The 26,600-nt window shown below is 34.7% G+C and overlaps 3 protein-coding genes across 4 annotated transcripts; 1 reads left to right on the forward strand and 2 right to left on the reverse strand.

Moving 5' to 3' along the window:
* The first annotated feature begins 1,980 nt into the window (after positions 1-1,980).
* LOC132285787 (transcription factor TCP5-like) lies at positions 1,981-4,191 on the forward strand. 2 transcript variants are annotated; one of them, XM_059788013.1, is made up of 2 exons: positions 1,981-2,216; positions 2,796-4,191. In XM_059788013.1, the coding sequence occupies exon 2, from the start codon at positions 2,827-2,829 to the stop codon at positions 3,886-3,888; it is 1,062 nt and encodes a 353-aa protein (XP_059643996.1). In that variant the 5' UTR covers positions 1,981-2,216; positions 2,796-2,826; the 3' UTR covers positions 3,889-4,191. The 2 variants fall into 2 exon arrangements, with proteins under 2 accessions (XP_059643996.1, XP_059643995.1); XM_059788012.1 differs by having other exon boundaries at positions 1,982-2,216; positions 2,810-4,191.
* Positions 4,192-14,819: 10,628 nt separating this feature from the next.
* LOC132285093 (psbQ-like protein 3, chloroplastic) lies at positions 14,820-15,619 on the reverse strand. Its single transcript, XM_059787258.1, has one exon. It carries the CDS (start codon positions 15,459-15,461, stop codon positions 14,916-14,918), a length of 546 nt encoding a protein of 181 aa, XP_059643241.1. The 5' UTR covers positions 15,462-15,619; the 3' UTR covers positions 14,820-14,915.
* A 719-nt stretch (positions 15,620-16,338) lies between these two features.
* On the reverse strand, positions 16,339-23,177 carry LOC132285091 (protein LONGIFOLIA 1). The gene is made up of 5 exons (XM_059787257.1): positions 21,759-23,177; positions 21,054-21,124; positions 18,378-20,483; positions 18,151-18,301; positions 16,339-17,385 (listed from the first exon to the last, which is right to left on the reverse strand). Exons 1-5 carry the CDS (start codon positions 21,910-21,912, stop codon positions 16,550-16,552), a joined length of 3,318 nt encoding a protein of 1,105 aa, XP_059643240.1. The 5' UTR covers positions 21,913-23,177; the 3' UTR covers positions 16,339-16,549.
* Between the last annotated feature and the right edge of the window lie 3,423 nt (positions 23,178-26,600).

Genomic DNA, 26,600 nt, shown 5'->3' on the forward strand with positions numbered 1-26,600 from the left:
GAAAGAAATGGTCATTTTCTAGTGTTTTCTTTAACTTTATTCTCTATTCTTTATTTTTATTTTTTATTTTTTATTTTTTATGTTTAGACTTTAAATTTACATAGGAGAATACTAGAAGTGAATTCTTTTCCAAGGTTTTCTTTATTTGGGGGAAGGAATTCTTTTCCAAGTTGAAGTAACAGGTTTTAGTATTACGGCTTTAGGTCTTAATTAGGGTTTCTTGCTCAGAGGATATATAGGGAACTCCAGTCTTATTTTTTGGTGCAACTATTGCAGCTTTAAGCAGCTGCAGCTCCAACCTTTCTCTAATTATTGCCTTGATGATTCTCAGTTTTCTTTACTGCTGTTAAGGTTAGTTGAGGGAAATCTCTCTTTCTCTCTGTCTCTCTCTTTCTCTCTCCCCAAACAGAAACACACAACAAATACTCACACACATGCACGTGCAAATACAGACACATATCCTCATACCCTCGGAGTTTAACACATAAGGAATGGAAAAGTTGTTTGTTTTTTTTTTTTTTTCCCTTCTGGTTTCAGGACTTACGAGACAAAATGCCTTAAGTATGCTAATGGAGTTATATCTTTCTTGTTCTAAGCTATTTATACTTTTGGATTAAAGCTCATAGAATTTGAATTTATGGTAGTTCACAACTTTCTAGGGTTTCTGATTGTTTCACAGAAACTAAGGAAGCTTGTGAGTTGTGATAAACTCTTTCCTTGTCAATGATAGTTTGGGAGTCAATTCTTGGATTTGGACTTAAAAACTGATTCCTCTTTGCTGATCAAAGATTATAATACCGATTAGTTTATAAGAAGTAAAAGGTATAATTAAAACCCATTTCATGGCAATATTGAAATACAAAACCCTTGCATAATTAATAACTTACTAACTTTTGAAGGAGAATAAATAGTAGCTCAAAGAAGAAAAGAAAGCAATTGAAATTTTGGGCAATTGAAAATTTGAGGAGATGAAATCTATGCAGCCCACTAACTGGATGATTTTGATCTCAAAGAGGCCCCCTTTTGTTTTTTTTTTTTTTGTTTTTTTCCTTAGTAGAATAAACTTAAATGAGGAAGCTTGAACTAATTAAATTGTCGCCAAACTTTATAAAGTCCAACTTGCTTCAGCAAATCTCAGTGCCAAATACATGTGGTCCTCTGAAAATCAAGTTGATGCTTTTAAGAAACTATGTTGGTCCCTCCTCTATAAGGTAGCTGGCTATTTATCATCTCATCCAGCTGATACAGATTCAGTAGCATATATAGATCTCAATTTTTGAAGCCACATATATACTGTATATATATCGACCCACACACACACACTTTAGAACTTATCTAATTGACTTTCTTTTATTGTTATTAAATACTGGTGCATGTGAAATTTAATTGCAAATTATACCCCTTGCAATTTTGACTAATTATCCCTTTGAATCCTACTTCATTATTAAGCAAAACATCATTTTATCATCATTACTGGTTTTTAATTAGGAAAAATTAAAACAATATTTTAGAAAAGCAAAATGGATGCTGACATTTTTCAAATTTACTTGGGAAAAAAAGAAGGGAAGGGTAAGTTCAAAGAAAGGGTTCAACATCATGCTTTCTTTTTCACTGAGCTAGGCATGCATTCTTGAATCCATGCTATGGAATTCACTGATAAAGCTATTTGTAGTTGTCAATAAAGCATTAACCATTCTTTTATAATGTGTACCCTAGATGGTCCCCAATTAAATTAACTGCATGTCTACCATACTAATATGCATTTACATTTAGTTTACATAAAATATTGAATCATCAATGTGAAATATAGGAATAACCAACGCGTACAACTTATGTATTAAGGCGACGATTGTTGAGTATGAGGTATAAATATGTGGATTTAATTTCTACGAACCAAAAAAATTGACAGGTCAACATACGAAGGAGCGCATGTGGTTGCAAATATGCCATACTTTTTTCTTCTTTTTTTCCCCCTGTGCAACATGGCACGGTAAGATTCTAGCATCGTTTCTCCCCAAATTGTAACTTATTCAATAAGTTTATTATCTGCAGCTAGAGGACTTATACTTCAACATAAATCCATCTACACAGTTCATTTGGATTTAAGAGTGATAAGGACCTTGTTATCACTGAGGGCTCCTCCCTCCTCCTTGGATGTGCTTTACAATCAAAAACCAAACTGATCGGCTGCAAAACGCATGATATATTAGTCCACTGTAAGTTCATCTTATGATCTATAACTTATTTTACTAAATGAAGAATATGTGAGGCTTGTGTTAATCATTTCCACCATAAGTCTGTGTTTATAATCGATCTCCAATTAGCTAGTCATGTTCATAGATCTTTTCTGGAACTTGGTTTTCATAGATTACTTCTATGTTGGCCTGGATCTTTATCATTTGAATGATCTTGTTTTCCAGTGGTCAGCCCTAAAAAGAAAAAACTAAAACTGTTTATTCACCAATTTCTTTGTAGAAATCCTTGAATTAGTTGGAATCTCTACAATGAATTCTACACAAAACTCATAATTTGTGTAGCATGTTTGATCTGTTAATTCTATGTGACATATTTGAAGATCATAATTTATGTGATATTATTATTTTATTTATTTATTAATTTGTGTGTGTACGTGAGAGAGAGAGAGATTTCTATACACATATAAATGATAAGTTAGAAAAAAGTTCTTACAAAACATTGAATCGTTGAGAATAATCATTGCTAGAATTGATAGAGAGCAGTACCATTAATTTAAGACATGGATGAAAGATATATACATCTACTAACATAGGGTTTAGTCAATTCCTTGCAGCTAAATGATGAAGTAAGATGATCACAAATTTAAGAGAAAAAGGTTTTCAAGCTAAGCAGGAAGGTGGAACCGATGATATCAGATTCTCCAAGGCATCATCCAGCTCAAGATCACAATGGTCAGGACTTAAAAATCCAAGAATTGTTCGTGCCTCGCGTTCCTTTGGAGGAAAAGATAGGCATAGCAAGGTTGTCACTGTGAGGGGATTAAGAGACAGGCGGATTAGGCTTTCAGTACACACTGCAATTCAGTTATATGATCTTCAGGAGAGGCTGGGGCTTAATCAGCCTAGCAAGGTCATAGATTGGTTGCTTGAAGCCACTAAACATGAAATCGATAAGCTTCCTCCACTCCAAATTCCCCCAGGAAATTTCAATCAGTTCCATCAGCCAACAATGCTTTCCCACAAGTCATTTGTCCCTCAACCTTCTCTCCCTCCCTTCTTTAATTCGAATCCACCATTCATAAAAGATGGAGGAACTCAATCTTTGCCGTGTAACAAGGAGGGTATTAAGATCAATTACAATGTTGGAGAAGAGCAAGCCATGGCAAAACTGAAAGCTTGGGATACGGATGCTACTTTGAGAGAGAAGTGCAAGGAAGTTGAAAGAGAGAGTGGCATTAACCAGTACAAATCCCGCCTACGCGAGGTACTAGGAGGGGAAGAACATCAAGATCATGGAATTGGAGGTTACAGTACTGCACAAGTTTCCACTCAAAACTTCTTCCCAATATTCAACCACACTTCTTTTCCAAGCTTTCTAAACAATGTCATGCCGTACTACCCTTACTATCAGTGGGAGCCTTCAAATTTGTCTTTGTCCCAATTTGGAAGCCATGGATTCATATCCCAGACAGAAGATCCCCAAGCCGGTCATTCTCCTGTGGCGCTGCTGCCATCTTCATTGGCTCTTTCATCTGGACCTCAAATGTTTTCCTCTACGTCGTCTGTATCAACACCGACAGTACTCTTCCCTCCGTACCCTACTTATATTACCACTCCACTTGAGAAAGACCCAAGGCAAATCAACCCTTTCAACTTGAGCTCAAGTTCACAACATAATATTCTTCCAAATTAGTGGATTGTTGCAAATGACTAGTAATTTGCCTTTGATTTTGTTTGATCATTAATGCTTATCATGGATAGGGACCGGAATGGATCAGACCAACACAAATTGCACCTGCAAGGATTGTTTCCTGCCATGCAGACTCTCTTCAATACATGTAAGAAACTCTTTCTTTTACATGTATATATCATTATATATATAGAACATATTTTACGTACGTGGAAGGTTTGTAATAATCGTTGTGTTACATATGGTGTTGTATTCTTCGTAGTTGACTCTTTTCTTGTTATAATATATACAATCTCAGGTTTGACACTGGTGGTTTTCTAGTTTATTGAAAGTGGATATATAGAACTTCATTATATATATTAGCTAGTTCATACTATATACAATCAGCATATTCTCCTGTATTTAATTTTATTCCTATGATTTCATCACTTGAAATAGTACAGACTCGCAGTTACATTTATAGAGACTGCAAACTTAAAACCCACAATCCCAGTGAAAGATTCAGCTAATCTAGCTCTCTCTCTCTCTCTCTCTCTGGGGTTAATAAGTGACTGTCTGGAAAGATATTTAATTGGTGATCAGATTAGACTGATTATTTGGAGTTGATCGAGAGGAAAAAGGTACATCTGAAATTGTCTGTAAATACCTGAATCTTCCCATTTGCTCCCAGATTTGATACTTCAATTTACCTTCCATTTCTTCTTTTCTTCTTTGCTTTTCTAACTTTGATTTTGAAATTTTATAGCTTGAGTTCCTTGAAGCAATATGAAAAAAAAGGGGAAAAATTTTGGTTTGAGTTGTGTGGATAGACACACGTCTTTAACTTTTATGCAATTTATTTTTGAAATTTCTGAATGAAAAATAAATAAATTATGTAATATTCGGCTTTGGGCCTTTTTCTTAGGCTCGCCCCTCTTTGTTGTAAATTGACTAAATCCTTTCTCTTCTATTTATATATTCATTTACCAAAAAACAAAATTGCGACTGATTTACTACACTTAACCAAATTTTTTCTTCTTTTTTTCTAATTTTTTTTTTTTTTTTTTTTTTTTAGTTTTGCACATTAAATTGCTTTTCATTATTAGATCATATCTCATCAGCATTTTAAACTTTATTCTTTTAGTTTTTATTTTTATTTTTTATTTTTTTGATAAAATTATTCTTTAAGAACTACTTTCTTGAATAAGTGCAAAAACTCCAAGCTCTCCCACCCCTGCTTAATTTGCAAATGATCTTTCTCTCACGTCTACTCATGTTGACATGACATCCATTTCTACCTTGAAATCGGCCCTTGAGCAATTATTTTCTCTGTATTTCTCCCCAACTTTTCCGAAGGACAAGTTTTTGATTGCATTAGTATGGATCCCTATTCCAAAGCTCAGATTACACAGTTCCTCCACTTTGATTTTGGTAATATACCAATAAAGTGCTTGGATATTCCTCCCATCTCATCAAGGCTTTCCGACACTAAAAATAAGTCCTTGGTGGAGGGGATCACCAATAGAGCCAAGAATAAATTGGACTAGCTAGCAAAGCCCTCTATTATGCTAGGAGGGTTCATTTGATCAAAATTGTTCTACGTAATTATACTTCCTTTGTTAGAAAAAATTTGAATGAAATGAGAGAAGAAAGAATTGATGAGACATCCCGACCGCTAGAGGAGAGATAATGTATTTTCATTTTTTTGTTCGACTTGATGGAAGAGAATATATAGAATAAGTTCATAATTTATTGTGTTTTAGTATTCAAAATTTTGGTCCAACATGATCTCATTTTAACTAAGGAAAGTTGTTGATCAAATAAACCAAAGTCTAAGATCCTTTCGTTGGACTAGGGCTAACATGAGGATCACTGGGGCTAAAGTGTTTGGAGAGTCATTTATACGTAGGCCTAAATGGTAGGTTGGGATTGTTAGGGAATAATTAACTTCCTCCAACCCACTCAACTGTCGACTGTTGTTGAAAGTTAAATCCCTTCTTCATCACACACAACGGAAGTATCATCACATCACATCAACATAAGCATATATGGAAATAACAATCACACACATCCATGCACAACACAATATTTTATATGGTTCACCCAACTCTAGGGTTACGTCTCTATGGGAGAGAGAGATTTTATTATTATGAATCAAGGAAGAAAATATACAACCACGTGCATGTCAAAACCTCACTCACTCACTCATCATCTCTTTTGAAGTTACATGTATATACTCGGGAATTACATATATTCTCCCCTCTCCTCATAACACTCACCTTTAAACCCCTTACATATCTTCTTTTTTTTTTTTTTTTTTTTTTTTTTTTTTTTTTTTTTTTTTTTTTCTCTCTCTCTCTCTCTCTCTCTCTAAACCTCTCATACCCATCTCTATTTATAGAGTCTTCAAACCGAATTCCTTGTTGGATAAGGATCAACTTGCCTACAAGGAGTTACCACATCCATCTTCAACTCTAAAATAGCCGGTACAACTTCTTCCCTAAATCTTCAACCTTTTTCCCTAAGTCTTCTGGCTTCCAAAACCAATAAAGAAAACAAATCACTTAGTTTCCTAAAGGCAGTTGAACTAGTTCAACAATACTTGAACTAGTTCAACTTTGTTTCTCCAAAAATGTTACAACTCACTGTCTCACTTAAACTAGTTCAAGTGCCCTTAAACTAGTTCAACTAAAGCAGTAGTCAAAGTCCAACTCATCACTCTAGTTGAGCTGGTTCAAAGTTCTTGAACTAGTTCAAACATGTTAGTAGCTTAGATTCCACCTCGAACAAGGATCTCTTCATAACTCCACCACAACTGAAGATTTCTCCACCTCAAATAAAGCACTGTGATGAACTTGAGAAACACTCTAACATGGTTGGGGTTTCCCAATTAACTTGGAAGTTTAGAACAAGGTTGCAATGCTCAAGTATATTTGGAACATGTTTAATGTCGAGTCTCTTAATACTTTAGAGAGACAGGGTCATGATAATCTTATCATAGGTCAGAGTTCTTGGACATTAAAGTTCAGCCATATAGAAATATATCCTTAGACTCAGCTATATGGCTAGAAAGATGATTAAACACTTAGTTGGAGATAACATATAGCTCCACCATGCTATGGTTTGACTATTGGCTCCCTCAAGGACCACTAGAATTAGAAAGTATTGATTTAGACACCATATCCCTTTCAGGTTTTCACAAATATATCACTAACATGATTTTCAGTAGCAATGGAACATTCCCTCTTAGTTAACCAGCCAAATTCTAAATATGACTAATTATAATCTCACTCTTCTAGCCCATAAGATTATGCTAACATAACCATTTAAATACATTATAACACTTTGAACTTAAGCTTTCCCCTTATGATCGAGCTTTTCAACCTACCATGTCCTACTGTCCATTAGAAACACATTGTATGGTTCAGAGACTGCCCCCCTAAACATAGTTTTATTTTTTTGCTCTCCATCAACAACAAATTAGAACTTAAGGAAAATCCTCTATGTCCGACTTTCACATCCCTCGTTATTGCCCCATTTGCTTAAACACAGGGCTACACTCTTTTTTAATGCCCTTTTCCCCTCAAAATATAAAATGAGATAGGAAAAACTACAGTGTTTTATCTCACTAAGCTATCCTTAGCCAGTTGTGTCTATTTCATATGGTGGGAATAAAATAGAAAAACCTTCATAACATAACCTTTCTTTCTTCAGTAGTCTACAAAGCCATCTAAAACACAATCATTAAATACATATCCTCTCGATTTGTTTGATGAATTTCCTTTCGGTCTATAGAGTTATCTCTTTCCTCTATTTTTCTTCTAAAGTTCCCGTTTAGGTACGTTGTTCCTTTCTTTTGGGCTGAGTTTTGTTCTTTGGGTTATTTCTTTGTATGTATGTTATTTTACCCTTTATAGGATTGTTTTTGTTGGTCGATGGGCTAGCTGTTGGGAATTTCCAAGGTCCCTTAATTTTTTAAATGATCTTCATTTATATATACACACATACTTACTTACTTGAGGAAAAAAATACTTTCGTGAAAAACCATCTATATAGCTTTCATATAATTTAGCAGTCATTTTTTTTTTTTTTTTTTTTTGAAAGGTAAATTGAATTTATAGATAATAAGACTGTACAACCCCAAAAAAGAAGGCTCACGAAAAGCCCAAAGGAAAAATACAAAGGCAATCCATATGAAACAAGCCCAAAGGAAACAACCCAAACACAAATGGGAACAATGGAGGCCGTTACCAGCAGATCCACATTCCAATCAGCGCATGGAGGAAACCTCCACATTTAGATGTCTGGTAGCTTCGCCGGAGGACGCAAAATAGAGCACGGCAGATTCCATTCTTCAACAATTTGTCTTCCAGCGGTAAAGTTCTTGATGGAGGTATATAGGAGTTTAGCTCTTACTGAGTCCAACGTGAGATGAAGGAGTGAGTTCTGCGACAATTTTCTCCCCATGAAGATCCTCCGATTACGCTCCGCCCAAACATTGTAGACCAAGGAAGCCAATGCCAATCTCGAGATTAAGCTATTGTGAGAAGAACCTTCCCCTCTCCAATGGTAAGCCGCCCATGAGATCAAACTTGCCTAATTTGTCGGTTGGATATGGAACCCACAACGTGTTTGTATAAATGTCCACAAAGGCTTAACAAATGGACACATGAAGAAAATGTGATCATGAGATTCCAAAACATTGTTACAGAGAACACAAGTGACCGAATCAATGTGTGTAATGCATTTTCTGTCCAGGGTTGGAAGTCTTTGATTGATAGCAATCCACAGTGTAAACGCATGCTTAGGAATTAATGGTTTCTCCCAAGCTAAGTGAGTCCATGGTAGAGTTGCCAAGTGCCTATTAAGAAACTTCATGGTTAGTGGTATTGAGAACTCTCCAGTTGAGGATGGAATCCATGTGAGCTTGTCCTTGTTATGGGAGTTTGGTGATGGCAGTCTATTTGTGAGGTGTAACTGTGGAAGGATATTTGTGATAGAGAAGGGAAAAACCCATGTTGAGTTAGTGATGAAGGAGCCAAGTTTAGTTGTTGTGTTATGGGAGGTGTCAGTAAGTTGTTGAGGAGAAATGAGTTGATAAAGAGGGCCAAAGCAACACCAATCGTCAAACCAGAAATTGATACTTTGTCCATCCCCAATTTTTAAGTTGACAAGGGGTCGAAAGGCTGGTCTGAGTTGGAGAAACTTCCTCCAAGTCCAAGAGCACTGACTAGGAGTGGTGACTTCCCAAAGGCTTCATCCTCTAAGGAGGTAAGTGTTAACCCATTGAACCCATAACATATCTTTAGACTTAAACAAGTGCCAAATGTGCTTCATTATTGCAACCTTGTTCCAAGAATGCAAATTAGGTAGACCCAAATCACCTGCCGTTTTAGGCAGTCATTTGTATTAAGAGTTTTAACAAAAGAAAAAAAGAGTGGAAACTTTTGGTTAAGTAATCTCATTTTAACCAAAAAAGTTGTTAATTGGATAAAACCAAGCCTAAGATGAAGCTAACTAGGGCTAAAATGTATTGGGGAGCCATCTTTAGGCCTAAATGGCAGTGTGGATTCCCAACTTGAAAGTCTAGAATAAGGTTGTCGTGCTCAAACATATTTGGAATCTATTAAATGTTGAATGATCTCATGGTATTTTGGAGAGATGGATTGATAATAATCTCATTGAATGAATGGGATTTTGGGACCTCAAAGTTCAACCAGCATGGAATTAAAAAATTATCCTCAACTTATGACGTATGGCTAGAAAGTTGATTAAGCACTCAAGTCAAGTGGCAACTCCACCATGTTGTAGTTTGACTATTGATCCCTTAAGGACCACTAGTCGAAAGTGTTGATCTAAACACAATATCGTTTTCAGGTTCTCACAAATATACTAAGATCAGTGACAAAATATTCTTTTAGTAATGAAACATCGCCTCTTAGTTAACCAACTAAATTCCAATTATGTCTAATTTTGCTCTCACTCGTCTAGCCACAAAATCCTCCATTAAAGGTACCATTTAAGCACCTTTTAGCACTTCTAACTTTATCTTCCCCTTTACCATCAAGCTTTTTGACCCATCATGTCTTATTATCCATTGGAATGACCATTTATGGTTTGGAGATCATGTTCCTAAACATAGTTTTATTCTCTGGTTCACCACAAATTACAAATTTTGGACGAATCCTCACAACCCTAACAATTGCCCTTTTTGCTTAAACAACTTAGAATTCAAATCACATTTTTTAATGCCCTTTTTCCCTCAGAATTTGGAACAAGATCTTATTTAGGTGTGGCATGGATTTCACATCCATCCCCCGACACTAAATTTGGAATATCTTAGTAAGTTTGTTTTGGATCATTAGACTTCCGATAGGAAGAACTACAATGTCTATATAAAAAAGCTAACATTAATTGGACACCTACATCTATTTCATATGAACGAAATAGTAGAGTCTTCAGAAACACAAATTTCCTTTTTCCAGTCGTCCCCAAAGCCATCCAAAACATAATTAGATATAGGTTACTCTCCATTCACTTCAATTCCCTTTTGACCCATAGTGTTAATGGGAAAGGTTTTTTCATAGTTGTTCTATTTTGCATGCCTCAATTGAACTTGTGGATGATGAGCTATACTCTATGTTGAGAACTATTTCTTTCCTCTAATTTTTGTCCAAGATACCCTTTTGGTATGTGGTTCCCTTCTTTGGGGCTGAGTTTTGTTCTTTGTATTATTTCTTTATATGTTATAGCTTGGCTCTTTGCCCTTTTGGTTGGCCATTAAGCTGAGCTAGTGGGTTGTTAGGGTTTCTCGGGCTCTTTTTTGTAAATCCTCTCCATTTATATATATATACACACATACTTAATTATCGAAAAAAAACTACTTTAGTGGGAAAAAAAATCAAAATTAATCTTCCCTATAAATTAAGATTGAGTTATTTTTGTTGAAATTACAACAAATAAAATAAAAAGATAGAGAGAGAGGAGTGGACAATATTTTCATCACAAGAAAAGTGGAAGAATTCAAAGAGGAAAGAAAAAGGCAACATTCACATATGTTTTATATTTGCCGAAAGGGTATATGTATAAATATTTATATGTACTAGAGAGGGGGATATAAATCTAAGCAAGGAAGGCAATGTATATGAGTATATGAAGAAGCAAATTTTAAGGAAAAAAGAAAAGAAGAGAGAGAGAGAGAGAGAGAGAGAGAGATCTATGAAGGGGGAAAAAAAAAAAAAGAAAAAAAAGAAAAGAAAAAGAACTGGAAATTTATTTGAAGAGAAAAGAAAATTGAAGAAGAAGAAGTAGAGTAAGAAGAAAAAGAATTTAAAATTGGAGATATTTTTAAAAGAAAGAAAAAATTGGAGATATAAAATGATAAATTTAGCTTCCCCAAGGGCATGGAGACGTTCGCCCCCTAAATTTTTTTATTTATATTTTGTACTTACAATTTCGTTAAAATTTTTGTTAGTTGTCCGCCCTAGAAATGATTGTATATTTTATACCTATAATTTTGTTAAAATTTTAGTAAGCCATCCCCACTAAAATATTTGGTAAAACCCGTGTGTGTACCTGCCCCACTATTAAAATAAGTAATAAATAATTAAATGAAAAATGCAACTTATTACCAATTTGGTAGTTCTTATATATTTTGGTGTTATGGGCTGTAAGCCCACAACAGTGGCCTTGGTTAATCTCCCCGTCAAGGCTACTCTTTGTTTCTTCTTCTATTTTTTTTTATTTTTTTATTTTTAAAATAAAGTAATTTATCTTATAATATCTTTGATGACTACGGGCACATTTTTCAGACACCATTTTTTGCATCTTACAATAAGATCATTGATTTTTTTTTTTTTTTTCCCCCTTAACTTCATAGGTGATAAGATCATCACGTGCTACTGTAATGGGTTCTACTGAAGTTCGTACGACCTCACTAAGTCTTAAACAACCTTTAGTTTATATTCTACCAGAAATTCATAGCATGACTATATGTCAGTCACTCGTTAGGTGTAATTTCCTGATTTCATCTTCTGTTGCAAAGATATAAAAGATACATTTATATATATATATATATATGTATGTATGTATGTATATATCCAATTTTGATAATTTTATTATGCCTCAAACAGTAAGAACTACAAACGTAAAACCCGCATCAAAGCATACCCGCACACATAAATCACAGGAGCAAACACATACACAAAGTACTGCAGCACATGCAAAACCCATATATGAAATAAATAATTTACCCAATAAATAAATAAATAAATAAATAATGCATGTTTTGTATATGTTTAAATAAAGGAGTAAGTCATTATACAAATGCAAAGCATTGTTAGGCTAGGTTTTTCTTCTTCTTCTTCTTCTTTTAATATATATATATATATATATATATATATATATATATATATATATATATATTATGCGCGCATAACCATTTTAAGGACAATTTCAAGGACTACCCTTGATGTTACAAACAAACAAATGATCAATAAATAAAAATACTGACCTCCTATATATATATATATATATATATATATATATATATCAATTTCAAGAAAAAATATGTCTTCTATTATGTCGAAGGATTACTGGGAATTGAGCAAATTGGTGATAAAAGAACTGGGCTAAAAATACACTTGATGAAAAAATAATAATAAATAAAGGTAATGAAATCATTGTATGAATTTTAAAGGCAAAACCATGCAATGGTTGAAGGAAATTTTTTACCTTCACTAAGAAACCAAAAATTTTTTCCCAAATTTTTTTTTTAAAAATTGCAAATTGATTAGCAGATCTTAGAAGGAGATGCTAATTAATTGCAATATTTTGACTGTTTTTGACAGAACATTGAAGGCCCTATTGAGATGCAGTCCTTATTGGAAGACAGCAGAGGTTTGGCATATAATTAAGTTTCAGATTTTTAATTTCTCTTAATGAAAACATGCAAGGTCACCACCCGTGATCAGTTAGAAGCAATGAACGTACTCCTTGGCAGAGAGGGGCCTTATATATATCTTCTAAAGATTACTAGATCTTAGAAGAGCTAGCTCGATCCACTCGAAAAAACTGAGTTCTAATGTCACAGGCTAAAACTAAAGTAAGAATTTTCTGCGTTAATGACTGGCGAGATCGACTAGTGAAAGAGACAGTGACAATCACAAATATTGTGATTGAATTTTTTCATGGAATTTGGGTCCTGTAATCTACTTGTTTATGATTTTCTAAACAACCACATAAAAGAGGAAAGAAGACGAAAATGGGGCTCTCTCTGTGACTCTGGATTTCGTACATGCTTATACAAGCTAACACCAAAAGAGGAAAGAGTGCTCGAGAGTTGTCAACCAAAAGGTCTCTAGTTTCTTAATTTCCCACTTTATATATGTATATAGTTGGAAAAGTACTCACAGTTATAGGGCAACCTATTCTATGAAATAGTACAATACAAACCATGATATATATATATATATATATATACAACAACCAATGCTAATGTTGGCATATCTAAAACCCTAGAAGTGTACCCTAAAGGAGGAGGAGGCCCATATTAATGTTTCACTATCCTACAGAGACGAGAGACTCTGCGGCTGCACAGGCATAATAGAAGAATCAATGAAAGAAAAAGGGCTTTGGAATCTATAATTCTTCTGAGATGAAAAAGAAAGAAGATGAGGAGTACTGGACATTGACTGGAACTTGTTGCAGCCTTGTCAACACGTCACAAGATCCAAGAAAAATTAAAGGCCCACAGCAGCAAGTTGGGCTAAGGTATCCTTTTTAAAGTTGACATCGGAAAAAAGGCATAGTGTGGTCCTAGTAAAAAAATATACAAAAAAAGATGGGCATGAAATAAAGAAAAAAAAACTGCTTTCACACTGGCTACATAAACATGTTATACTAAGATTATTTATATAAATTTAAAAGCTTATTTGAAAATAATAATGACCGACTTTGGAGGTCATGGTCCCTTTCTGTGTGCAATACATGTGAATAAAGATGCATGGACCATATATGCTCTTTCGTATTAATTATTTAGTGTCCAGACTCTCCACCCAATAGGAGTGAGTCTCGTGCTTGTCACTGACAGATTAAGTTAAGTTATAATTATTACTTTTGAATAATTTTTATACAAGTGAAACAGGGTAGGTAGGTATTCAAAAAAATAACCCAGTATTTTTCATTTTATGACCCCATTTTTTATAAATATAAAATGGTTAGGGTATAATGTATATGATGATATAAATACAAAAAGTTATACCATCATTATTTGTTGTAGGTGGGAAAGGAGAAGAGATGGCCCACAAATGTAGGTACACCAGTTGGATTCGGTTGATCCATAAATAAGAGGCTTGGGAATTGGGAGAGGGCCATAGGATAATGATTTGAAGCCCAAATAGTAAAGGCCGGGCTGGGTTAAGGTACGGTACAAGTATATTAAACCATAGCCAATTCCTCAATTGTGAACCAAATCCAACCCAAATCCTTGTATAGCTAACTGAATGATACCTAATTTCTTTTCTAATAAAAATGGATAAATTTAAAAATATAATAGATTAAGGCTCGGTTTATTTAGATGTAAAATATTTTTTAGCAAATTTTTTATTTTTTTATTTTTTTTCTGGTATTTGGTTATTGTAAAATATTTACGAAGAAAAAATATATTAAAATTTAACAAAAATAATTTATCCATCAATTTTCGGCAAATTATTTTACATGCCCTGTCCGATGGACTTGACCTCAACCTCGATGTAGATATTTGTCAAACACTGGCAAAGTAAAAATAAAAAAAATATTTTATCTAAAAAAAATATATTTTACATCGAAACACACGGAACCTAATTGTCTAATTTCTTTTTAATTTTACATGTCTCAACCAAATTTCTCAACAAAAAAAGGCCTGATTTTGTCGAATTTGAAATTAGCACAATTCAATCACTCACTCCAAACAGCTCTAGTTTCAACTTTTTAGTCATGTAAAATCATGAAATTTTCAAATCAAATGAAGATATTTATACATCACATGAAAATTCAAAAACTGATTGATAGAATCATATTCTAGACATAATGTCATTGAGGGACACAAGAATATCATCATAGTATACCCTGACACGTGTCGCGTCCTTGTCCCTTGCTGCGTAATCCAATCTGGTAACACTGTTGAAGAGGGTTGAGTAGAGCTTCCTCAATGGAGGCCTCTGACTTGGTGGCTTGGATTGAATAATGGTGTAGATGTCCTGTTTAAGCTTGGAAGAGCTTTTCCTCAATTCCTTCTGTGCTTCTTTCCATGACTCTGACTCTAGCAAGTCCTTTACTTGAAGCAGACTCAGTGCATGACCTCTGATTCCACTCTCTGCCTCTTCCACTGACTGGTCTGGAACTGTCATTCTCAGCTCAAATGCATTGAGACTGCCATTTCTTGATAAGAGGACTACAGAAGCTATTGTCGCTATAAGTCCTGCTCTTCTGGTTCTATTGCATTGGAGGGACATTTGGGTTGTTTTTCTATATTGGAGGGAAAGTTTTGGATGGCAGGTGAAGATTGGGAAATGGTTAGGTGTGTTGGGTTTTGAGACAATTGATAGTAGTGATTCCATAATATATATATATATATATATAGATACACACACACACACACACACACACCTACCTCTTGTGGCCTCTCTGTAGAGGTTTTCCCACAGAAACTGTGTTGCTAGTTGGCGGCTTATCCAGATGGAGGAGGGGCCAGAAAGGTGGGAATGTGTGTGCGTGTGATATATAAAGTTGAATTTATATGTGGGTCCTATTCATGTGGACCCCTACAGAAGTGAAACCACAAAGGTTTTTTTTTTTTTTTTTTTTAGCATACATTGGAAGATACGATTAAAAAGTTAAATGAAAGATGTGGTTTTGATATTGGATTGGAGGACCATTTTGGGGGCTATATTGGATTTTAGGGAATTCCCCCATTAAAAAAATTTCATTGGCTGGTGTAAGTTTGACAATTTTCTAATTTCTCTAGTCTGAATTCTTCACTGGGCGGGAGCCAAATCGAAGCAGTCTTAAGAAATTAGCTCTAACTCTGTTTATTTGTAGCCCTGTGCACGAGTGCCTAAATCTGTGGTTAGAGTGCATTCTGTGTTAAATAAAGTTGTTCCAGACAGATTAAACCTACCTCGAATTTGCAGTCAGCGTAGACGGAATCATGGCTTGTTTCTCTCTCCTTTTCAGATGGACATGCTAACAATTTTCCTGGCTTCAACATATTTACATCATTAGTGGTTCAAAAAAGCAGGGACTTTGTACACATCTTTTGTGCCATTTTGCACCATAACATAATTTGAGCATATGGTAGTTGGACACCTGCCTTTTTCACAAGAAAATTTAAATTGCTGGGTTGGTTCTGATCTTAACAAGCCCATTTCCATACTAATGAGCATATGGTTACATGAAACATGAAGAGAAACATATGAATCATCAAGAGCAGATTACTGAAAAGTAATAACACAAGCCAAAGACCTTTCATTCAATATCCAAGAACATTTTTGTTGCATACACTTGAGAAGGGATCTTTACAAACCAGACAGGAGTTACCGTTGTAATCCATTAAATTATTATACTTTTACATGAAAAAAATATATATAAATCACAAGAGGAGGAGTGGCAAAATGAAGTAAGAAGCAGCAGGATAAGGAGAAATAAACTACTTCCGAAACAGCTGCCTGCAGCGCCTACCCAGTTTTGCTTGCAATACAGCTGCCTCACCAATCACAATCTCGCCAACTAAATCTTTAAAGATCTTCCGCTCAATATCCAAAACCACCACGGAAATCTCACCACAGAAATCTGTCCAACTCTCTGATTCATGCATCACATCCTTCGACAAAATTCTTTTCAAACCATCTTCCTCATCATCTTCGCTGCATTCTGATTTGTTCGTTTGAAGCTTTTCTATCTCCGAGCACAATTCTTTCAAAAGCTTTTGAGCATTCAAGGTCTTCCTCGCCAGTTTATTGGGCCTCAACCACGGCTCAGGAGAAGTCCCAACTAAAGCTAACTTTCCAACAAGAATCTCATTAACATAATCAAAAATTAGTTTCCGGTGAAACTTTTCTTGATCAGGTTTCAAATTGACCACTTTTTCAGCGCTGCATTCTTCCTTTAATGAAGTGCTGCCCCTTGTTTGTTCCAGGACCAAGAACAACTCAGGATTGATTGGATGGTCGGACGAATGGAGCTGGAAGGTTGTCAGGCTTGAGCCAAGGTCTCTGAGGAGAAGACCAGATGCTAACAATATCTCAGAAATGTACCTGTGGTCTGGATTTGTGTCCTCACAAAGAGATGCAATGTAATCTGTGCGGGCTTCATCATGGCTTGAGTTCAGGCTTCTAAGCTTCTGAACCAAATTATCAATGTTCTGCAGTTTCTTGCGATCAATCTTGGATGAAAGACCAGATCCTGAGCTGTTAGTTAAGATATTATCTGCTGGAACCCATGGCTCTTTACTTGAATCATTATTAGAATTATGAGTTCCGTCATCTGTAAGATGAACAATCGAGTAAGATATGGTAAACTATAAGAGATATAAGTGTTTCCTGATAAAGAAAATAATGAAAATGAGAAAACCTGACTGTTCAATCCTGTAATCACCACTTGATACTACATATTACTGGCACAAAATACCTTACCTAAGCTACATAACGCTCTAATTTGGTTATACAATATCATAAAAACCATATAATGATCCTCTAATATCAAAATGCATAGACTAACATAACAGCATTTTATCATGAAGCCTTTTAGAGAATTCCATATCAGTTTTATGCCCAATAGATATTATCCTTCGTTAATGTGCCTGCATCTGTAACAAATATGTAATTTTACACTTTATATCAACATATTCACGCTTTTATCAATTCAAGGGCTGTTCACAAGACAGAGACATACCATCTGAGCATAAACTTGCTCAGGAAAAACAAGGAAAACTGAGCAGAGTTGCCATATTATCTATCAAAATACAGTAACATATTTAGAATTCCTGCCTACCTGCCTTTCATTGTCCTCGGAAAGGCCAAATGTCTATTACATTTGAACTGAACATTTGATTTTCAAATAAAGTTATTATGGTGAAGTAGATTTGGCCCCTCCAGCATGTCAAAGGCATAAAGAGTCCCACCACTATTCTAAACTACTCACAGAACACCTCATATGGCAAGTAGTCATGCATTATCCATAACTCAAGTCTTAATTGGTCCAGATTTTGCCACATTAAAGAAAACAAATTTCAGGAGTTTAATGCATTACCTTGAAGGTTATTTGGTATCCGTTTCACAGGAGACAGGGCATCATCTCTATATACCAAATCATCGAGAACAGAAACAGGACTGTGATGCTCCAGGACAACTGTGGCAATTTCTGTCAATGGCCCGTCTTCACTCAACCTTGGAGATGATTTCTGAACAAGAATGTCAAACCGATTATACATTTGATTAGAACAGGCACATAAATAGATAATATCAAAAAGCACATACCTTCTGACTTAAGCTATGAACAGAGTACTTAGCAGGCTTCACAAATGTACTCTGGCTGCCATTGATCTCGGCAGATCGATCAGAACTGGAGACTTCAATATCTATCTTCGAGTCCAAGGTATTGCTGTCTGAATGCGAAGAAAGATCATCCTCTTGGTAACCCATAATCCTAGTTTCACTGCTGATCTCACTGTCATCACTTTGCTGCAACTTGGAGGATTTTGGTCTGCGCTTCCCACTGGGGGAACCTGAATCTGGTTGCTGCTTGATGGATTGCCTCCTGGATTTCATGGAATCAGATAGAGGGGTGGGCGGCCGAGATCGCTTCTCTAACTCGAGCTTTTTCTGTTGCAACCTTGGGCTCACAGATCCTGACCTTTTTACTGAACTTGTGGTGTTTTCTTTGGGCAACCATTGAGGTCTTGTCAAAGTTTGAGTCAATTTCAAATTTTTGCCATTGGTTCTCTTATCAGTTGAATTGACAGGAATCTCTCTGGAACTAGTTTTTGGAATCTGATCTTTAGCTGTCCAACCATTAATTGAACCCTTTCTGTTATCCACAAGGTCACCACCCCTGAGTTTAGGTAGACCTGATAAACCATCTACTGGAATAACCGAAGAAGAATGAATGCCCGATTTTTTAACAAGTTTTGCTGGTTTCATTATCACTATTGGGGAATCATAATTCCTTGAAAAATCATTCCTCCTGTTTGTGGAAGTAGTTAAAAGACTGCCCTGTGGCTTCTGTTGGTTAACCAATCTCACATTTTGATCATTACCCATATGTTGTAGCTCATGGTTTCTTTGATTTCCAAATTTTGGATCCTGTTCCTCTGCTCTGGTCTCTAAGAGCCCCTTTGCCTGCATTGCTTCAAGTATCTGTTTAAGAGCTCTGAGATCCTTTCCAGACTGTGTGAATTCAAGATCTTTCAATCTTTTCTCTATCTCATTATAAACAGAAGAATATGAGCTAGTTGCCCTCGTTCCTGGAACTTTTGGATGACTGTAAGCTGGCTTCTGAGAACCTCGACTCCTCTCAAGCTGCTTCCATGGTGCTGGTTCTTTTGGAAACCTCGAGACGGGTTTCACAACTGAATCAGGATTTTTCCAATGTGGTGAAGGTGGTTCCGTCCATGAGTTCCTTGAGGATTTAGATTTTGGGATCGACCTGCATTGACCAGTTGATTTTGATGACCTTCCAAATGGATTAGAATCTTCAATGGGGCAAGTATTAATCAACCCCAGCTGACTGTCACTAGTTAAGCAAGAACCTGGAAGTGCATCCAAACCCATTAACTTTGCTACAACACTAGGAGCTCGTGTCTGACTTCCTGATATTTGCTGTGGACTCGTGACCCAGTTGTTGGTGTTGCCACTATCCTGTGTATTTCTCAAAGGAAAGTTCGATTTTAAGTCAGAGTTGAAACCCCTTCTTGAACCCTCCCTACCATCAAGTGAAAGTCTAGGTAACTCTTTAAGATTTGTGGTTTTTTTGAAGACGTCCCGAGATTCGAAGGACAAACGGTTTATTTCTCTCCCATCATAAGAAAACCGAGGAGCATCCTTCGGAATTGAAAACAAAGACCCATCTTTTGATTCGCAAGATGATCTAGAGCGTTCTTTTACTTCACTAAAATACCAAGGTGCTTCCTGAAGTTTAGCAAGAACTCTAAGAGATTCCTTTAGATCAACCGTCAAATTATTCTTTCCATTGGTGCCCAAACTGTGAGATCCATCTGCAGATTTGGACAGCTGCAGAGGCCTCGGGGAGTCTCTATGCTTCACCACATGTTCTGCTGCTACTTCTTTCATTGTGCTTTTAACTGACAGCCCCTGAACTTCTCTGTACATAGAGTCCTTGACCACATCCCGAAGATCAAGGGATTGCCGCCCAAACTGAGGAGAAGCACATGATTGGTTCATTGCTGGTTCATTTGAAGGAGTTTCAGGAAAGATGATTTGGTCAAAAGATGAGGATTCTGGTTGAGCTGTTCTGTTGCAGTCAAGAGAAGAAAAAGAAGATGAACGGGAAGATGAGAAAGAGGCTCTGGATGATTCTGTGGAGACTCTTTGCTTCTCATACACATTCTTGTAAGAATTCTTTTCCTGCAATCACAAGAGGTACACAAAGATTTACATTGATAATGACAGCACGAAATTAAGGCTGCTGATAATATCACAAGACTAAAGACTAGGAAATTAGTTGAGCTTAAATCAATTTTAGGGTTCAGATATTATTCAAAAATATCATTGAAGTTTGGGATACAAGCAGCCACTGCTTGGGGCTAACAACTGGCCATATTTTCAACAAATGATTAGAATGATTTAACTTCAATTATGACTTTGAAAGCCAAGTTAATGCATTTTAAGTAAAAAGAAGCACTGGAGATATGGTGATTGTGTAATTATCTAGATTCTTGATATTAAAGGATTTATTGAGATACAAATGATAATCATATGTAAAATAATAACTTATTAACTACCATGTCAGAGTTGGGCTTTTATTTTGTGATTAAATAGTAGCATCACAAGGTCTCAGGCCTTCAACACCATTCAGCCTAGCTTTATTCCAGCTATGAACAACAGCACACAAACAAGCACACCAACGCGCACGCGCGCACATACATACACATATCTCCAAGAAAGGGTTGAAAAGATTGAATTAAAATTTCTTACCTTCGCTGTCTGTTGATGATATACACTATAAGGCCCTGTCTCAGAAGTGCCATTGCTGAAGTGGGAACTACCTATAGAAGAAGAAACATTTTGATGCTGATATACATGTTACTTATAGGTGGAAAGGCAACTGAAGAATACCACCCAAAAAAATGGAATGTATAAACATATAAACATTAATCTCTTTTTATATTTTAGGCACAGAAAATAAAAGAAATAGACTTTCTAGAAACGGTTTGACAGTGTGAAAATTCATAGCTAATATGAGCAAGTCTAAGCATCATAAGATTAAAATTAATAAAATATGGATAATCTGTTTGCATACGTCAAGGTAATTTAAAGTTATTATTAAAATTCATCATGATTAAGTTACATATAGGTATTTTCTGAGAATAAGTGCCTATTAGATTATATTAATGGTGATTTCATGAATACCCATATTGTGGGTACTTTGTGGATTTGTAAAACCTCTACACAAGCAAGCATTTTGATGCCATCAATCACGTATTCACAAAGTTGATGCAAAGAAAGACAAACACTATAGTAACCTTTGTGGAGGAAGGAACTTACAGAATCAAAGCCATAATACTTGGTTATTAAGTGATGTTTTAAGGGAACAGACATCTAACTAAACAAATTGATGAACACATCTTCAAAATCCAAGTGAGAGTAAATCAAATTAAGCAACAGCCAAGTAAAAATTACCAGAAGGGAGCCTCTTGGGGCTGCGGCCACTGATGTGCCTGCCGGAGAGGATATGGTGTCGATCAAAGAGCTGAATGAAACCAGTCATGCATCCCATTTGATTTTGCAACTCCGGGTTGTCATCGGTCAACGAATGTAGGAGCTTTGCAGCCATTTTACCCCCTTTTCAACTACAAATTTGAATAGCCACACTTCTTAAATGCCTGTCAACCGTTCACGAAGCCTGTAAATTTCCAACCATCCCCATAAAATCTGAATCAGAGGCTCTTCAACAATGTTGAACCCAGTTTTACCACTGCAAATCTATGGCTTCAGAGGCTCACTCTAAGACCAGATTCCAATCACAAGGCCATAAACTAAACCCTAGTGCTTTTCTTTCTTCTTTCCCCTCAAAACTTTTGCATAACTTATATGGCACAAATGAGACTGTTATAACCTCCAAAAGTTTGCAAAAATTAAAGCACCTTCCAAATTAAAGCAATTCCAAATAGAGCCTTCCAAAGAGAGAATCAATCACAAAAGGAAATTAATTCCTTTTGCGTGTACATATATATATGGCTAAATTCTCTCCCAAAAGCCCACTGATTTTTCCAGCTAATCACGGATTAAAAACACTAAAATTATGCTTTTGTCTACGCCCATCAGGCCCAAATTTCATCTTTGTAATTAAAATCCCAAGAAAGCTTCATCTCATAACATAGATTCCCTTTTTTGGATTTTCCACAAATCCGCCCAAATTTTTGTTTGGATCAACAATCAAATAAAACAAGAACAAGAATAGAAGAAAGTTGAAACCCATAAAGTGAAATCACTCCTTATCAACATATGGAAGCATTTTTAGAGGGTTTCATAAAAAAAACCAGACAATGCCTTCTGCTCAAGCTGAAATCAATAGGAGAATCAAAAGATAGAAGGGACCCAATACCCATTTGCCATTTTTGAACCAGAACAAGCAATTGATTAGCCTCAACACCTTCACTTGCCTTAAAAATATATATATATATATATGTGAGAGAGAGAGAGAGAGAGAGAGAGAGATGGAGAATCTCTGCAGATCCAATAAAAGATGTTTTGGTATTATTCTTCACAGAACAAAAAAATTAGGAGATTGAAATATTGAATGATGGTTTTATATTAACAGAAGGTACATGTCAACCAATGTGGTGAAGCGAGAGTTGGCAAAACAAAATGGTATTGAATTTGTGTGGGTTCTATCCTAAAACGTTAAGAGGGAGAGAAGGGAAGGAAGGAGGAAGAGAGAGGGAGTGTGGGTCAGATGTCCATGTGGAATGATTATGTGGGTGGGTCTGGAACTGTCTGCATGGCCATGTGATGCTGTCAAGAGAGAGAGAGGATTTGTGTACTGATAGAGAGAGACACTATTTCTTCCACCTGCAGAGTCCAGGTGCCATTGCTGCATACATACACTTCTCAGCAACTACTAATTTATCTCAGGGCGAATTACGAAAAATTTCCCTGGATTATTTATGAATATTTTTGACAAAAAAAACTCCCCTCAATTATTTCATGAGTATTTTTAATTTATATTTGTTTAAGTGATTGTTTGAGGAAAGTTTTTAGACCAAATTATTCTTTAACAGATTATTATTTCAGATAATTTATTTTTGTATTTTCTCTCTTTTCTCTCTCTCTCCGTCAAGCAAGATATGTGAAGCAATAAAGAAAAATTTTCAAAAAATAAAAAATGAAAAACCAATAATATCATATTTAAGCTATACATAATTAATAAAATAAAATTGAGTACAACAGCACATGAGAGACAAAATCCACCACGGTGTTGGAATAAAAGATGAAAAAATTAAGCAGTTCAAAAACTCCTTCAGTGCACTTGATCTTTAGCAGCCATTATAAGTTAAAACAGTTAATTATTTTAAAGAAAATAATTAATAATTTGTCATGTTTCCTTGGTTTCTTTTCCTTAATTGAATTATGTTATTACAAGGTAAGTGCACTAAAATTGGCAATTAAAAAGTAACACAATTTCTTTTTTAAACCTGTAATTTGAGAACACCAAATACCTTAAAGTAACTTTTTGATGTACTCAAGTTAAAGACCTAAAAATATGACCACTTTTAATGTAAAAGGACATTGTCGTCCTCTATTCAATTTATAAGAATCTAATTATAAAGGACATTTAAGTCATTTAGTTTGAAAGAAATGCATTTATCATCTCATCATATATTGTTTTGATTCCACTACTTTTGATTCTTCCATCACCTGCTATTCGAAAATTACATACCATGTGGACGAAGTATAAGGGGTAATTTCTGGGAAGCTTACTCACTATTATTATTAAGATAGTTTTTTTTATTTTTTTATTTTTTATAAAAAAATTCTTATTATTAAGATGGTAAGAAACCAAATGAAACATAACATTTTTTACATGCAAATGATTTGTTCAATTCCACGGATGAAATCATGACAAAAAATAATAAATAAATAAAATAAATAAAAAATAATAAAATCAATAATAAAAGTAAATAAATAAAAATAAGTCATAGATTAAATGAATATAGCTGAGTATTCTTGGGGCCTCAACTATTGTTTACATGTGCTATATCATGTTGTTCAATCAGTGTTGAAAGATAAATTTTCAACAATTGGGTTTCTCGATCTGTTAGCTTTGTGTTTAAAGGAATGAGAAAGCTTGCTTGACGCAGCCGAGAGAAAAAAAAGAAAAAATAAATAAATAAATTGTCTGGAGAATAATCTGTTAAAAGGTAATTTCGTCCAAAAAATTCATTCAGACAACCACTTAAATGGATATCAGTTAAAAACACCCTCTTGGGATAGTTGAGGAAATTTTTTTTGTCAAAAATATTCATAAGGAGAGTTTTTCGTAACTGAATAATAGTAAAAATGGATTTTTTGCAATTCGCCCTTTATCTTACCTGAGTTAGCCTCCATTAAATTTTCTCATCTTTGCCCTCCTCTTCAAGGAAAAAATAAAAAGATATAGAGAAAAAAGAAATAATTTTTTGTACTATAAAAATTAAAATTTCCATTTATTTTTATTACCAACTGATATAACAATAGTTGAATTAAAAACTTTAAAGGAATAGAGACTCTAATTGATTTATTACTATGTAAGAATTCATACTAGATATTATTTATTATAGTCACCAAAAAAACCTAATTCAACAACGTTACCAAAACCCTAGTTGGAGTCCTAAGGAAATGTCAGTTGAACGCTAATAATTAATATTGTACTTACAAATATTTTTTTAAAACTAGTGAATCAATTCAGACGTTACTGTACAACCTAGTTAGTAGAGTACTTATGAGTTCTCTAAGCTGGTTTATCCGTATTCGAGTCTCACTTTTTCAAAATTAAAATAATTAGACGTTCCACTCTTGTACTAGCACGTACTTAGGTGATGTATAAAAGTATTTTAAAATAATTTTGAGATCAAAACTAGGATAGAAAAAACATTTGCCTTTATATTTATCCATTTAAAAATATTATTTAATTTTTAAATTTTTTTATTTTTTCCTTACAAATTACATTGATACTTTCCAAGGGAGAAGACCCTCTTAACTAACTAATTGTTGCTAAAACCAGCCTTTCATATTGAATGCCAACTTGGCCATGTGATGTGGGAACTATAAGATTGCAAACATATAAGAGAGGTTTGTAAAAGTGGGCAAAGTGGCTCAATACGTGGTTTTGAATCTTGACCGAATCTCATTTATTATGGGCAATAATGGTTTTGACAACCTAAACATGTAACATTGGGATTAGTTTATAATTCATTCCATACAACTATACAAGCATGGAGCCTTGGATTAGTGAAAACATTGGAGATTGTTGGTATGTTAGGAATATTTCTCACAATTCACAGATGATACTTTTAAAAATATAAAAAAATACAAAAAATTGGTTTATTGATTACCATGTAAAAATAAATTTATTTTAAAAGTAAAAATCAAATTTGATATATTAGTTTAGTAAAATTATAAAAAATGATAGCAAAGGGACAATGCGTTACACAAAATGAATGTCTAAGCTCTGTTGTGGTAGCTTTAACCAATTAAAGAGAAGAAAAATTACGTTAGAAATTTTAAAATGTGCAAAAGGGACCAATTATTGCAGAATTGATTTCCTCAAGTAAAGACAACACAAGAACAATAGGACAGCCAAAAAATACTACTACTAATAATAATTAGGCAACAGCGCCCTTACTAGCCATATGGTCAAATATATATATATATATATATATATATATATATATATATATATACACTGACCGAAGCGTCATTATAACATGGAGGCCACTATGTAAAATTGTAAACTTGTATATATAAAGTCAAATATACAAGTTTCATAATCCCTTGCAAGACTAATTGAAGGGCATTTTGGTCAATAAGGGAATTTTATAATTTTTTATTTTTTATTTTTTATGAAAATTTTCTATTACTTGATAGTTACTTTAACTTATACGAATGCTATATATATCCTTGCATTACACACACGCGCGCGCGTAGGTGGTATTTGAGTGGCACCCAAAATAAAACTGAGCTAGATTTTTAATATTTTAGGAACTGGAATGTTTTTCCAGATTCCTTGGGCACATGGCTGCCAAACACATGAATGGAGCTTGGCATTGTTCAACATTGTCCTATTTTAGCATTCATATTTCTCTCTATATAAATATTATATATATATATATATATGTCTCTCTCTCTCTCTCTCTCTTACACACCCCATCTTTAATCTGAAGGTAAAAGTAGATAGTAACCTGTACGTGCATTCTTCAACTACGGCCACTTCAATTATTGTATGATATTTGCTCACTCATGATCAAAGCCTAATAATTTAAC

The sequence above is a fragment of the Cornus florida genome, unplaced genomic scaffold, assembly GCF_030987335.1.
Source record: "Cornus florida cultivar Cherokee Brave unplaced genomic scaffold, ASM3098733v1 CherokeeBrave_3.0.0_Hap2_Chr11, whole genome shotgun sequence".
Taxonomy (NCBI): domain Eukaryota; kingdom Viridiplantae; phylum Streptophyta; class Magnoliopsida; order Cornales; family Cornaceae; genus Cornus; species Cornus florida.